General features: G+C 38.3%; 2 protein-coding genes across 2 annotated transcripts; both read right to left on the bottom strand.

Annotated features, from left to right (window-relative positions):
- Positions 1–201: 201 nt before the first annotated feature.
- On the bottom strand, positions 202–4389 carry LOC109123130 (uncharacterized). The gene is made up of 6 exons (XM_019222059.1): positions 4195–4389; positions 3236–3319; positions 2052–2090; positions 1741–1823; positions 1393–1465; positions 202–366 (listed from the first exon to the last, which is right to left on the bottom strand). Exons 1-6 carry the CDS (start codon positions 4387–4389, stop codon positions 202–204), a joined length of 639 nt encoding a protein of 212 aa, XP_019077604.1.
- A 4557-nt stretch (positions 4390–8946) lies between these two features.
- Positions 8947–14314, bottom strand: LOC104880300 (uncharacterized). Its single transcript, XM_010656597.1, has 10 exons — positions 14142–14314; positions 13499–13554; positions 13194–13252; positions 13032–13100; positions 12098–12181; positions 11881–11988; positions 11367–11429; positions 10532–10612; positions 9476–9541; positions 8947–9042 (listed from the first exon to the last, which is right to left on the bottom strand). Exons 1-10 carry the CDS (start codon positions 14312–14314, stop codon positions 8947–8949), a joined length of 855 nt encoding a protein of 284 aa, XP_010654899.1.
- Between the last annotated feature and the right edge of the window lie 322 nt (positions 14315–14636).

Raw genomic sequence — 14636 nt, 5'->3', positions numbered from 1 at the left:
TTTAAAAAAAAAAAAATTCCGAGAAGCAAATGTGGCCTAAATGATAAAAAAGAGGAATCAAAATAATTTATCATAGTAAGGGCAAAAGGCGATTAAATTAACATTTTTACACTTTTGATCGTACCAAAAATAAAATTATATGAATATGATAGAAAGGTAACCAAAAAAGGTCAAAATGATCTTCAGCTTTTCTTTTAAGCCTCAGACAAAAACTGAGCTGATAACCTCTTTCAGATTCCTGCAGCCCACAATCTCAATGTTCATATCCTCAAGAGTTGGTAGAGATTTTTCAGCAGCTTTTGGGACTACGCATTTTTTGTATCCCAGTTTCGCTACTGTGTTCACCCTTTTCTCTATTCTGGGTACCTGCAGAAGATGAAAATGATCACCAACAGTCTCTTTCCAAAAAAAATATATACGTCGAAGGCGAAAGATTTTCTGCATTAAGCAGCATTAAGATGATCAAAACACGAACGATGAATGTGATGTGGATAAAGCATACAATTTCTCATGTCGGTTTTTGTTGTAGTATGTGGCTCATATTTGAGCGAAAAGACATATGGAGAAAAAGGGGCAAATCCCGTCGCTCCGCTCCATTCCACTCTGCTTTGCTCCGGCATTTGTCATTTAGACTTGTACTTCTTTTGTTGTGGGGCGAACGATAGGTTGGGGGTGCGGGGCAATGCCCTTGTGGTACGGTTCAAGGGTATTTTTGGAATTTCATTTTTAAGGGTTAGTATAAATACCTTTTTATGTAACCCTAATTTTAACATAATGAAAATCATGTTCCTATGGACGTAAGCAATTAGCCGAACCATGTTAAATCTCTGTGTTCTTCTTTTTCGTTTTTCTATTTTTTGCCATTAATCATTGCACGGAGTCCAACAGTTTTGGAAGGAAGAGGGTTGAATACCATTGAAGGCTGTAAACAAGCTGTGTTTGATGGAGCTTTACCCAGCTCAATCATAATAAAGGTTTAGGCTCAGCTTTACTCAGCCTCCTTCGAGTTTTGGGGGAATCAGGCTTACTGAGCATGTAGTGAATTTGGTTGGTGAGACTGGCCAGGCAAAGGCCGAGCTTGGCTTTATTGAGCTGATGAGTCATTTCAGTCTAATATGTGATCAACACAGCCTCACAGAAAAGTACATGAATACATGCGTAGGTGATGCAAGTTATGCTAAAGAGCGAAGCTTCAGGAGACCAAATTCATAAGCTCGGTTTGTGAGTATTTCATGGACTGATGAAAATCACTCTTTTAAAAACATTATTTACTATATGATTCTCTAAAACAGTGTACAAGCTTCCAAAAACCAGTGAGGGAATCAATTGAAAGGTACTATAAAACTAGCTCACTTCTTAAATCAGTTCAGGATCAAGGAAAAATATGCATACCGTGCGAAGCTCACCACCAAGGCCGATCTCTCCAATGAATGCAATGCCATTGGGAATAGGAAACTCCAAGAAGCTGAAGAAAACAAAGTTTGTTCATTGATTTATACAACAAAGAAAAGTAGTGAATTCATCATTGGAGGGGATTAAAGAAGGAAGAGATGAAAGAAAAGAAAAGCAGGGCAGGGGAATTTTGTTACACCCCCATGTAATATTTATCGAACTTCAAAACTGCAGAAGGGAAAAGACATTGAGAACAAACATAACATTAGCCTATATTTAGCATGTAGATAGAGGTTATAACCAGTTGATAACAGTAGATGATGTGAAATTAAATGATAGAGCACATGCCTGCTGCAAATGGCAGCTGCTACAGCAAGATCCCCAGCAGTCTCTGCCAGTGTCACGCCACTTACAACATTTAAAAAGATGCCCTGTGATAAGAAAGGGGAAAAGGAAACCACTTTAAATTGAGGGGCATAACCAATGACATGAGCAGGGGATTAAAACAACTGTAGTAACCATCTTTGGTAGTTGGTTGAATCAATGGTATAACAGATATGAAAGGTCAGGAAGAAGCGATGTTAAAAATGTATTTATGGCCCTTACTGATAATTCTTACTAAATTCGAAAGGCTAAATAATGGGGAAATATTAATTTACATTTTCTTGGAGCTTTAGACCAGCTTGCTTCATGAGAACCTAACAGATAAAGAGATCAAAGGGTCAGTTATTACATCATATTTAAGGAATACAAAAGCATCTTCAGCTGCAAATAAACACAATGTCACCTCAAAGATTTCAACCAAAAAAAAAAAAGAAACAAGATGGAAAAAAAGAAAACAAAATCTGAAATAATTAATTGAAGATGGGGTTAACCTCTATTTGGCTGCTGGGAATTCTGAGGAAAAGACAAGAAGATAATATTCTGAATATTAAGTTCAATATTGAAAAAGGGCCTTTTCATTGAAACAAACTGCTGGAAAGCTACTAATGGTGTTGCTGCTTCATTTCCTCTGTTTCTTCCATCTCTGTGTTGGAGAGTGAGAACATAAGCCCCTTGTTTTAAACGGAAGGATTCTTCAGACACTTGTCCTGTCTAGAGGAAGAGAACTGGTGTTCCACTTTTTCTGGAAATCCTTCCATTAATGAGTTTACTCCGTGTGATCGTTGATAGTTGCTTATCTTGGTTCATTTGTGGTTTTTAGGCCATTTGAACTCACCCTAGAATAGCCATTATGGACTAATATTATGAGACAATGGGCTTTTATTTTGTCTCACTCATGGACCTTTCACCCATTATTTGGCACCCATTAGGCTATCTGCACGCCTTCAAGCCATTCAGGAGGCCAAATTATGCCATTACAACCCGAGTCACAGTGGTGGCTCTTTTTGAGCCATCTGAGAGAGGCAAGGCCATTACGGCCATCAAAACTAGGCTCCTTGCAATCGTTCAAACTCTATCTCCCACCTTGGATGAAGGAATCTCCTATTCTACTAATAATCACAGCTCCAAAATTGTGATTACATGCTTCTCAAGTAGAAGCTTGTGAAACCTGTGGTTCTCTTGTGACAATGACATCACCTGACCTCATGATATGAACTCAAGCCAGCTTAAGGAAAATTCAACATGCATAGGAGGAATTGTAGATCTATGGAAAGAAGATGAGAGCATTCTGATTGTGAAGAATAGTAGGAAACAAATATACCAAAGAATTTAACAGCATGGCTATATTATTCCCCGATATCTACAGAAATTTGTTGAATTTAAACTGAAAAGAGAAAAATAAAAGGAGCGCCTAGCATCAATGCAGAAGGTATAGTAAAATATTTAAACAATTACTCACCGGAATAATCATTTCAGCTCTCCTCACTGGAACTGGAACCCCTTTAACTTGCCTTGCAAATATTATTCCAGATAGACATAACGCCTACATAGAGAATTTATAACCGTAAATTCAGTAATATAATACAGACAAAAGTATTACTATCCTCAAGTTCTTCCCTTACAAAAAGTTCAGAAGAAATATTGAAGCCCAAAAGGCCTCTAAATATGATTATGTTGTTCTCTCTGCACAAACAAATCCTGAAGAAAAGAAATGCATCAATTTGTCAGTCTAAATCAATGAGAGCTTAACTGGCAATTTGGTGCCTGTAAATGAATTTTTTATAATAGTGGTGGAACTGAGGGTACTTTGAAAGCATCAATATGCACCAAAATTTTTTGCCATATTTGCTAGAAAGGAAATTATATTATCTAACTCTGGCATCACTAATCTGCAGACAAGCAAAGAACACCGGAATTTTCCAAAACAATTAAAAATTGATCATTAATCTGATTGCAAAGTGCAAGTTTATCTTCAACATAATACCATTCCTATATGGATTAGAAAACAATTTCATTTGACTCATTCAGTTGGCAATGACCATTTGTGTTTATAGGAAATAAAAAATCGAAGAACCACCTGAATTTCCAGGAGAAAAGATCGAGATCCATCCATAATTACAGCAACTGCAAGTCCAGCTAAAATCTCCGTGTTAATGTATATTATGGGTATATTATATGGGTATATTAAGTTATGGGCTTTAGGCCCAGTTAGGTTACTTGTACCGCATACATATGCCTCCTATATAAAGGCACTGATGTATATTCTTTCTCCCATGAAATACAATACAATTGTTCAGTATTTCTAACATGGTATCAGAGCCACTGCTCTGACCCTTTCTTAGCAGTCTGTCTTCATTAGTGTGACTTCCTTTCTTTTTAACGCTTCCGCCAATCACAACTGCCGCCGCAGCCTTTTGCCGTTGAACCTCCGACGTCATCCAGGCGTTGTCCTTGGGTTCCGGACCTGCAGCCACCGTCCTTCAGGAGTTTCACACCGCACAAGATCACTGTTTTTCGCATCACCGCTGCGAATATTGCTCCGATTTCAATTTTGACGGTACCACTGAGATCGTCCAGCGTCGATCTACACATTCGTGGAAACCTCGTCGCCATCGGAGCTCGTACGTCATTCTCTCTGCCACGTCAGCCCTAGCTATGTCACCACTGCTGACGCGTCAGTGCCACGTTAGCCCTAGCTGACATCATCTCCACGTCATCCGTTGACCAGCGTTGACTGTTGACCGTTGACTTTACATCGTTGACCGTTGACCACACGTGGACCAGCGTTGACCGTTGACTGTTGACCAGCGTTGACCGTTAACTTTGACCAGGGTTGACCAGGTTCTCCTTACCCAGTTTTTCGCGTAGATTTCACTTTTGCAGTCTGTTTTTGCATATTGTGTCTCTAAATGGATAAAAATGATATTTTTCTTTCTCGCCCCATCAATACTGTATTGGAGGGAAATAAAAATTACTTATCTTGGTCTCAAGCTATGCGCAGTTTTCTTAAGGGTCGCATGCTCTGGCATTATTGTACTGGTGTAATGACTATTCCTGTCAAGGGAGCAAGTGAAGGAGATGTTGTTTTTCTTAATCGCATGATTGAATGGGATAGTCATAACCACATGATCCTCACATGGATTCGGAACACTTCCATTCCCTCTATTTCCAATCTAATGGGCAGCTTTAATGATGCAAAATCTGCATGGGATATGTTGGCCAAAAGGTACTCCACTACTCATGGATCCCTGAAATATCAGTTAGTGGTTGAATTACATCAACTCAGGCAAGAACCAGGGCAATCCATTAATGACTATTATGATCAGCTTCGCTTTATTTGGGACCAAATTGACCTTTCTGATCCAACTTGGACATGCTCAGCAATATGCTTCCATTAGAGATGAATTTCGCCTCTATGAATTCTTGATGTCACTTCACAAGGACTTTGAGCCCATTCGTGGTCAGCTACTCAATCACAGTCCTGCTCCCTCTCTTGATACTGCTGTAAATGAGTTAGTTAGAGAAGAAGCTCGTCTTGCAACCCTTCAAGCCCAGAATAAGTTCAATGTTTTGGCTATTACTCCATCTACTCCACTCATAGAGCAACCCCAGCAATCAGGTGATTCTTATGGCTCTAGCAATCGTCGCAAGCAGACCAACAAAAAGTTCTGCAACTATTGCAAGCGTCCTGGCCACACCATTGAGACTTGTTACCGTCGTAACAAATCTACTGCTGCTGTTGCTAATATTGAGCCTACTCCGCCAATGACTTCCACCTCAGTTGAGTCCAAGTCTTCTGGATCTACTATCAACCTCTCCTCCACTGAACTACAGGAGATCATAGCTCAGGCTGTTCGTATGGCTGGTAATGCATCTCTTTCCACTGCCTTATCTATTCTACCTGGTAAGTCTCAAACTTGGCTTTTTGATTCTGCCTGCTGCAATCACATGACACCTCACTCATCCCTATTCTCCAAACTTGACCCTGCACCACATCCTCTAAATATTCATATAGCTGATGGTTCCACCATGCATGGGAATAGTCTAGGTTTTGTTTCAACCTCTAATCTTTCTGTTCCTGGAGTCTTCCATGTTCCTGACCTATCCTATAATTTGTGCTCTGTGGGACAATTAGCTGAACTAGGTTATCGCCTTATTTTTTACTATTCTGGGTGTATTGTGCAGGATCCGAGGACGGGGCAGGAGCTTAGGACCGGTCCTAGAGTTGGGCGTATGTTTCCCGTGAGCAATCTTCATCTTCCACCTGTTGCTCCTGTTTCTATTGCTACTGCAGCTGCTGCAGTTTCTTCCTTACCTTCTCTTGCACTTTGGCATTCTCGTCTTGGTCATGCATCATCTTCTCGGGTACAACAGTTAGTGTCTAGGGGTCTGTTGGGTTCTATGTCTAAAGACATTTTTTATTGTACTTCTTGTCAGTTAGGAAAACAGCCAGCTTTGCCTTTTAATAACAGTGAATCCATTTCTAATAGTATTTTTGAGTTAATTCATTCTGATGTTTAGGGACCTTCTCCTGTTGCTAGTATTGGTGGATCTCGATACTTTGTTGTTTTTATTGATGATTATTCTCGTTATAGTTGGATTTTCCCTATGAAATCTCGTTCCGAAATTTTATCAATATGTAGTAATTTTGCAAAAATGATTGAAACACAATTCTCCAAACGTATCAAAACTTTTCGATCTGATAATGCTCTTGAATATACTCAACATGCGTTTCAAGCTCTGTTACATTCCTATGGCACTGTACATCATCTAACTTGTCCAGGTACCTCTCAGCAAAATGGTCGAGCCGAAAGAAAACTTCGTCATATTCTTGACACTGTTCGTGCTCTGCTTCTTTCTGCCAAAATTCCTGCCCCATTTTGGGGTGAAGCGGCTCTTCATGCTGTTCATGCAATTAACCGTATTCCAAGTGCTGTCATCCATAATCAGACTCCGTATGAGCGTCTCTTTGGGTCACCCCCTGTCTATCATCACCTTCGCTCATTTGGATCTGCTTGTTTTGTTCTTCTTCAGTCTCATGAGCACAACAAACTTGAGTCTCGCTCTAGACTCTGTTGTTTCCTTGGTTATGGTGAAACTCAAAAGGGGTATAGGTGTTATGATCCTGTCTCTCATCGTCTTCGTGTTTCTCGTAATGTTGTCTTTTGGGAACATCGATTGTTTGTTGAACTCTCTCACTTTCGTTCTTCCTTGACTAACTCCTCTGTTTTAGAAATCTTTCCAGATGAGTCTCTTGTTCCTTCTACAAATACTTTTGATCCTCCTTTGGACTTCTCTCCAGATATTTTTGATGCTTCTCCTAGACAGGTTGCAGATGAACAGATTGATGACGAGCTAACCCGGGTAAGATCCTCCACAAGACATTCCACCTCGCCACTCAACCCGGGTAAGATCCATTCCTCCACACCTACTTGACTATCATTGTTACACTGCCCTTGCTACACTTCACGAGCCTCAAACCTATCGTGAGGCCTCTACTGACCCTTTATGGCAGATTGCTATGAAAGAGGAACTTGATGCATTAACCAAAAACCATACTTGGGACCTGGTTCCTCTCCCTCCTGGACAGTCTGTGGTTGGTTGTAAGTGGATCTATAAGATCAAGACTCGCTCTGATGGATCCGTTGAGCGCTACAAGGCTCGTCTTGTTGCCAAAGGCTTTACACAGGAATATGGGATTGATTATGAAGAGACTTTTGCTCCAGTTGCTCGTATCTCATCTGTTCGTGCTCTCTTAGCTGTTGCTGCTGCTCGTCAATGGGTCCTTTTTCAGATGGATGTTAAAAATGCCTTCCTTAATGGGGATCTGAGTGAAGCAGTCTATATGCAACCTCCTCCTAGTCTCTCTGTTGAATCAAACAAGGTTTGTCATCTTCGACGTGCACTTTATGGTCTTAAACAAGCCCCACGAGCTTGGTTTGCCAAGTTCAGTTCCACTATTTTTCGCTTGGGTTACACTGCCAGTCCGTATGATTCTGCCTTATTTCTTCGTCGTACTGATAAAGGCACTATTTTGCTTCTTCTATATGTGGATGATATGATCCTAACTGGTAATGACCTTAGTGGCATTCAAGAACTCAAGGATTTTCTCAGTCAGCAGTTTGAGATGAAAGATCTTGGACATCTCAGCTATTTCCTGGGTCTTGAAATTACTCATTCCACAGATGGTCTTTATATTACTCAAGCCAAGTATGCTTCTGATCTGCTGTCTCAAGCCGGACTCACTAACAGTAAGAATGTTGACACTCCAGTCGAACTTAATGCGCATCTGACACCCTCCGGGGGGAAACCATTGTCCAATCCTTCTCTTCACAGACGATTGGTTGGCAACTTAGTTTATCTCACAGTTACTCGTCCAGACATCTCCTATGTTGTTCATCAGGTGAGCCAGTATTTGTCTGCTCCACGATCAACTCACTATGCTGCTGTTCTGCGCATTCTTCGATACCTGAAGGGTACCATTTTTCATGGCCTTTTCTACTCAGCTCAATCTCCTCTTGTACTCCGTGCATTCTCTGATGCTGATTGGGCAGGAGATCCTACTGATCGCAGGTCCACTACAGGTTACTGCTTCCTTCTTGGTTCTTCTTTGATTTCTTGGAGAAGTAAGAAACAAACTTTTGTGGCCCGCTCCAGTACTGAAGCAGAATATCGTGCCCTTGCTGATACCACATCTGAGCTCATTTGGCTAAGATGGCTTCTTAAGGATTTGGGTGTGTCCACCTCCTCTGCTACTCCCCTTTATTATGACAACCAGAGTGTCATTCATATTGCTCACAATGATGTCTTTCTTGAACGGACTAAACACATCGAGATTGATTGTCATTTTATCCGTTATCATCTTGTCCATGGTGCTCTTAAGCTTTTCTTCGTCTCCTCCAAAGATCAGCTTGCAGATATCTTCACCAAGTCACTTCCTACAAGACGCACTCGTGATTTAATTGACAACCTCAAGTTGGTCTCACATCCACCTTGAGTTTGAGGGGGGGGGGGGCTGTTAATGTATATTATGGGTATATTATATGGGTATATTAAGTTATGGGCTTTAGGCCCAGTTAGGTTACTTGTACCGCACACATATGCCTCCTATATAAAGGCACTGATGTATATTCTTTCTCCCATGAAATACAATACAATTGTTCAGTATTTCTAACACTCCGAATCTGAGTTCCGCTCACTTAAGAACAGCTCACTGGGGTTTGAAACAACTTGCAGTCCCAATTGTGTCATTTCAAACACTCCAAGCTGACAGAGAGAAGTAAGCTATCATCAATAAAAACAATAGAGTATATATATTCCTGATTGTTATATTCATCATGGGTTAAGAAAAATAATAGTCCAATTATGTATATCCTACATTTTTGGTTTTGGATACACTTCCCATATCAAATCCAACAAAATACAAGGAGGGTTGTATACTTTTTTCCCATGAATGACCCAAAAACAAAAAGGAAAGAAAGAAGGAAAAAGAAAAGGACCTACTTGCTCCATTTTCTATGTTCTAAAACACATTTGGGTTAAAAAGGTAGCAGATAACATTGAAAGTGGAGAACCCATACACAAGAGATGGGGTGCAGTCCACATACACAAGAGGTATGCAAAGAGCCCATAATAGCACACATGAACATGGCTATATGCTTTAGATTAATAAAATATATGGCACTAATATAATTAATACCTCATCAGTGGACCCAAACCGATTCTTCACAGACCGAAGCAATCGATGAGATGAGTGCTTCTCCCCCTGTGGGGCAATATAAAATATGAGGTACATAGAAATAAGCTTAGAAATTTCTAATTAAACCAATCAAACTACCCACTAAAACAGGCATATAAAATGTGATATGGTAAATAAAACGTATCAAGAAAATTAAATAAACTTCAAAAGATGGTCTAAGATTAAAAGAACGGAAACATCATCTTTCTTGTTTTTTTCCCCTCATTGTGGTTATTATGGTTCCAGTTATTATTATTGCTCTTGTCAATGTTTTTAGTAAGTCCCAAGCTCTTCCATGAGAGTGATTTCAGAAATATTCAGTATTATGACAAAGATGATCAACTGCATGCAAAGCATAGACAGCAGGATCTCAGCTTTTAAATACAAACCAAATCCTAGATGCATCCCAAGGCACAGGATCTCATGATATCTCCAATTGATATATTAACTTGATAGCATCTAGGATAACCAAGGAATGTAGCACTTTAATAAGATAAAAATCTACAAGGAGTAGACAAAAGCTTAGTGTCTATTTGGTAACTGTTTTCAAAAACGATTTTCTGTTCTTCAGAACAAAAATAGGGAAAACATGTTTGATAATAAAAAATAGAAAACAGTTTTTTGTTCTTAAAAACAGAAAACGGGATGATTTCAAAGAACATTGTTTAATTGTTTTCCATTGTTTTCACTTATTTTCTGACGACTATTTAAAAATTAATTACACAAATATAAATAATGATTAAAAATAAAGCATTGCATGTAAAGTTATTTTTGAAAATCTATTAAAAAATATGGGAAACAAGTTAAAAATACTTCAAATTCCCAAACAAACATTTGTTCCACAAAACATTAGAGAACGGTTTTCAAAATTATTCTCAAAAACTATTTTCTATAACAGTTTTTGAAAATAGTTACCAAACAAGACCTTAAATGGTAACAAAGAAAGGTAGCCTATAATTTAACCAAGTACCATATTTAGCAACTATCCAGGAAAAGAAAATACAACAAAATACCAACTTCAATATATAAAACAACGTCAACAATGTGCTCCAAGACACGAGGCCCGGCTATGTCTCCAGATTTTGTCACATGTCCAATCTGAAATACACAAAAACAAGAGCAAGGGTAGCTACATTCAGACCAAGAGAGAGAAAGATAGAGAGAGGAGCAACAACAAAATAAAAAATGACAATATGCAGAAAATAATCAGAAGGATTTGTCTAGTAAAAAACAAAGAGAAGTTCTAAAAATTGGAGAAAATGCTAAGGCTTTCCATTTATTGACATGAAAAAAATGCTGAAAATATACACAGAAAGAACTATTTCATCCACTCTACCCTGAAATCAGTTCTTTTCAACAGCTAGAGTAGAAACGTGCAATTTACATGGACCACACCTCCATATTCGATTTAGAAATAAGCACCCGAAGGTCAATCCTTTTGAATTCAAACCCCCTTTGTTCTTACTATCATATCCAAATTTTTCTCCCTCCTACAAACGTATTGTTGGAAGATCTACATTTCAGGCTTCCTACAACCACAAGCTAAAACTTTCACCATGATCTTAAACAAACTTCCCAAAAAAACTTAAAAAGCATAACTACATAATATATACTGCCCCTCTATTTTCTAGGATTGATAAACAAATTAAGCATTCAAACCCTTCTCAAAACTACATCTCCCTCTAAACTCCAGCCATCTGAAGCAATGATATGATTACAACCAGAAAAGGGCTAGAAGGTAGTCTAGCAGGATAATGCATGCTCAACCAGATTCCAATCTGAGTTATGAGTTCAAAACAGTTGAAAAAGGGGAAATAGGATGTTGACCAGACCCCAGGTATCATATACTAACCAAAAACACAGGGATGTTAGTCTTCTTAGCAAAACGCAGCAAGGCTGATGTGCATTCCTTCACCTGTCAAAAATCAAGGCAATGTTAGCATTTGCTGTAGTCCTGAAAGTACCATATAGTATCATCTCTATAGACATTTGATACCTTCTGATTTTGCTGTGGAAATAGAATTCAGGTCCTCAAACTAGAGAAGAGTATCTTTAAAAAGAAAAAGCAAAAGAGAATGGACAAAAATAAAAAATAAAAAAAATGTGCCTTCTTAAAAAATGTGCCTTTTGGATGTTGAACAACATAAAACAGGGAAGGCACAAGAAAATGAATCCCACACAGAATTATATTAAAAGCAAGAGGACCTAGAAACATTCATAAAGCAAATAAATATGTTATTTTAAGAATAAGAAAGCCTTAGTACTATATCATCCCAAAAGGAGCAACACAAGCAGCCTATGTCCAGCATCCTAAGCTAATCTGATTTCCTGCTTTAATAAGTGGTAAAGAGTTCATAAAATTTGACCTGCAAGAGACCTCCTGCACTTCCAGTGACTCCTTTCAAATATACAGTTTGAATGGAATCAACAACTAGAGCCCTAGGGGAAAGATGATGAACTTGTCCCAGTATGTCCTAAAAGAAAGAAAAACATCAATCATATTAGGCTCCATAAGCCATATCACATATATGAGCCAAAAAGAAAAAAGGAGAGAAAAATTAGCATATTTCCATCACCATGCACCTCAATATCAGTACTTGAATATAAGAAAAGGTCTTCTGTTTCAATCCTCATGCGGTCAGCTCTATTTCCAATTTGTTCAACGCTCTGCCATGGAGAAGATGACAAAGTGATTCCATTGCATGTTTAGTTAAAGATTTATGTTTGTTTACATGACAAATTACAAGTTCTAGAAACTATATAAAAATGAAAAATTAAATCAAATTATATTTCAAAACATCTGTACCCGTACTCCTAATATAAAATGAAGAAGTTGCCAAAACCTCCAAATTGTTAATCAGGAAAAAAAGAAAAAAAAAAACATTTAAGTAATTCCATATAATAATGGCATCATGAAAAACTCCAAACCCCTCAAAATTCTTGATGTCCTAAAATCACTTAGTAAGCATTATTGAAAACATTCACAATTGAAATAATAAAAATACGGGAACAAAATCATAGAAAAGTTTTAAATGCCATTAAAGGATGAAAATTTTTCATTGTCATGTGCTGCTCAATGGCCCTTACTATAAAGCTTTATTTGGATCATGAAAAGCTAAGGAGAGGATGAGGAAAAGAAAATAGGGAGGAAAAAGGAGACAGAAAATACGAAGGAAGATGAAAAAATAAATTTAAGTTCATTAAATTTTTTCCCTCATATTTCCCCAAGTTTGTTTCTTTATTGAAAGAATGAAGAATTTGAAAATATGTCTTCAAATAATATTTATTATAATTTATTTCCCTCGTAATTTTCAAGGCAAACTAACCAAGAGAATTTGAGATTCCTTCCATTCCCTTTTTTTCTCCCTACTAGTTTCAGAGATTCAAATAGAACATAAGAAATGAACAATGACGTAAAATAAAATACCAAACAAAAATTAGAAAGCAGGTAAATGAGTAGCAAGATATGAAAATAGCATAGCTTCAAGAACAAGAATCTGGATCAAGAAACACTAACCTCTTCACCAGATACATACACAACTGGACTTGATCGATCATCATGCCCTTCAGCTATTATTGCAGCAATCTTCAATTTCAAATGTAAGATTTGATAACTACAGAGAATTAATATAGAGGAGAGGATTACAATTGAATAAAAATATAGAAATCTATATTTTACCTGTAACAACAGCGTACTCTTGCCAGCACCAGGGTCACCCCCAACCAAAACCAAAGAACCTACAAACCCAGAAAGATCCACATTTAAAATAAGTTTTTAACTATTCAGCATACTGGAATAGCAGAGTAGGATTTCTAATACTCGGGCAGAGGCATTAAAGACAGATGATTTTTTAAGCATAGGACGATTTATATATAGCAAGCAGCATGATTTTCACACAGAAACAGCCTAAAAGTAATCTCAAACTACATGAAAAATCAGACATATGTCAACACATATAGTATAACTAGAAAAACAGAACCAACCTGGAACAAGACCACCACCAAGCACCCTAGCAACTTCAGATCCAAAGGGCCCATGCCTAATATCAAACAAACTAATATTAACTTTCTGTAAAGCATCACAAGGAAATAAAATGAGCAAAAATGACCAATAATTTGATCTTCAATGATTAAACACTTCAGTAAAACTGATTTCTTCGTGGAGAAAACTTACCTGCAATCAGTTGGTGAGTACTAAACAGTTAGTTTACTTAGCTTAAAGATCTTAGAGTTCCCTCAGTTACTCTGTTGTCTATATGCCATTTTCATCAGTCAAATTTTGTTCCTAATTGATATTTACTCAAACCGTAGATAGTTGCCAAACAAACAAGAATTCCCGTAGATATTAAAAACAACTAAATCCTTCATCTGGCTGCTTTGAAAAAAGAGGCTAAAAACCTTTGAATCTTACATGCTCCATTACTTGAGAACATAGAAAATGAAATTTATTTATTTATTGAAATCTAATACACGCATTTGCATTTGCTGGGTTAGCTTTCCACAAACAAAACCAAAATAAATAAAATCCTAACACTCAAAATCTTATTTTCTTCTCTTTCTTTTCATCCATTTCCTCAGCAGCTAAATGTGAGGCACCAAATGAAAAACCGAAAGAGGAAGAACTCACAAGGGAATCCTCCAATTCAACTGATTAATCCCCCGGTTCACATCCGTCAATCTCTGAGGCTGCGTCTCAGTGGGTTGCTGGGGTAACCACGATCGAACCACATTCTCCGACACCTCAAACCCGCTCGCCCGCCAGCCACCAATGCCGCTTTCCCCTTCTGAAAACTGCTTCATTGTACCCACTTTATTGCACTCCCTACACGCCCCCCACCAGTGCCCATCCGAATGCCCACAGTCGGAACACACCCAGAATACCTTACTCTTCCCCTTCTTCCTACCCCTCACAACACCCCATCGCTCGAAGCTGGCACATACCTACCACCCAATCTCGCCTTCCCCACACTCCCGTAACCCCTTTTTTCCGAAACCTCGCTCCTTTCAGCTGCACTTTTCGACTCAGATTCTTGTATGTCACTGTACTGACTGCCTTCCTTATTGAACACAGTCCAAGTTCTAGGTCTGCTTGAATTGGTTTCTCCATCAGGTGAGCTTGAAC

Source organism: Vitis vinifera, chromosome 9 (assembly GCF_030704535.1).
Source record: "Vitis vinifera cultivar Pinot Noir 40024 chromosome 9, ASM3070453v1".
NCBI lineage: Eukaryota > Viridiplantae > Streptophyta > Magnoliopsida > Vitales > Vitaceae > Vitis > Vitis vinifera.
This window is presented reverse-complemented; position numbering and strand designations above follow the sequence as displayed.

Excerpts from the sequence above, each read along its gene's own strand:
- LOC109123130 (XM_019222059.1), bottom strand. The coding sequence starts at position 4,389 with ATGGCGACGAGGTTTCCACGAATGTGTAGATCGACGCTGGACGATCTC. Across the intron at positions 1,466-1,740 it reads GCAGCTGCCATTTGCAGCAG|CTTCTTGGAGTTTCCTATTC; the intron begins GCATGTGCTCTA and ends TGTTTTCTTCAG. Across the intron at positions 367-1,392 it reads TTGGTGGTGAGCTTCGCACG|GTACCCAGAATAGAGAAAAG; the intron begins GTATGCATATTT and ends CATCTTCTGCAG.
- LOC104880300 (XM_010656597.1), bottom strand. The coding sequence starts at position 14,314 with ATGAAGCAGTTTTCAGAAGGGGAAAGCGGCATTGGTGGCTGGCGGGCG. Across the intron at positions 11,989-12,097 it reads ATTCAAGTACTGATATTGAG|GACATACTGGGACAAGTTCA; the intron begins GTGCATGGTGAT and ends TCTTTCTTTTAG. Across the intron at positions 11,430-11,880 it reads GTGCAGGAGGTCTCTTGCAG|GTGAAGGAATGCACATCAGC; the intron begins GTCAAATTTTAT and ends GATTTTTGACAG.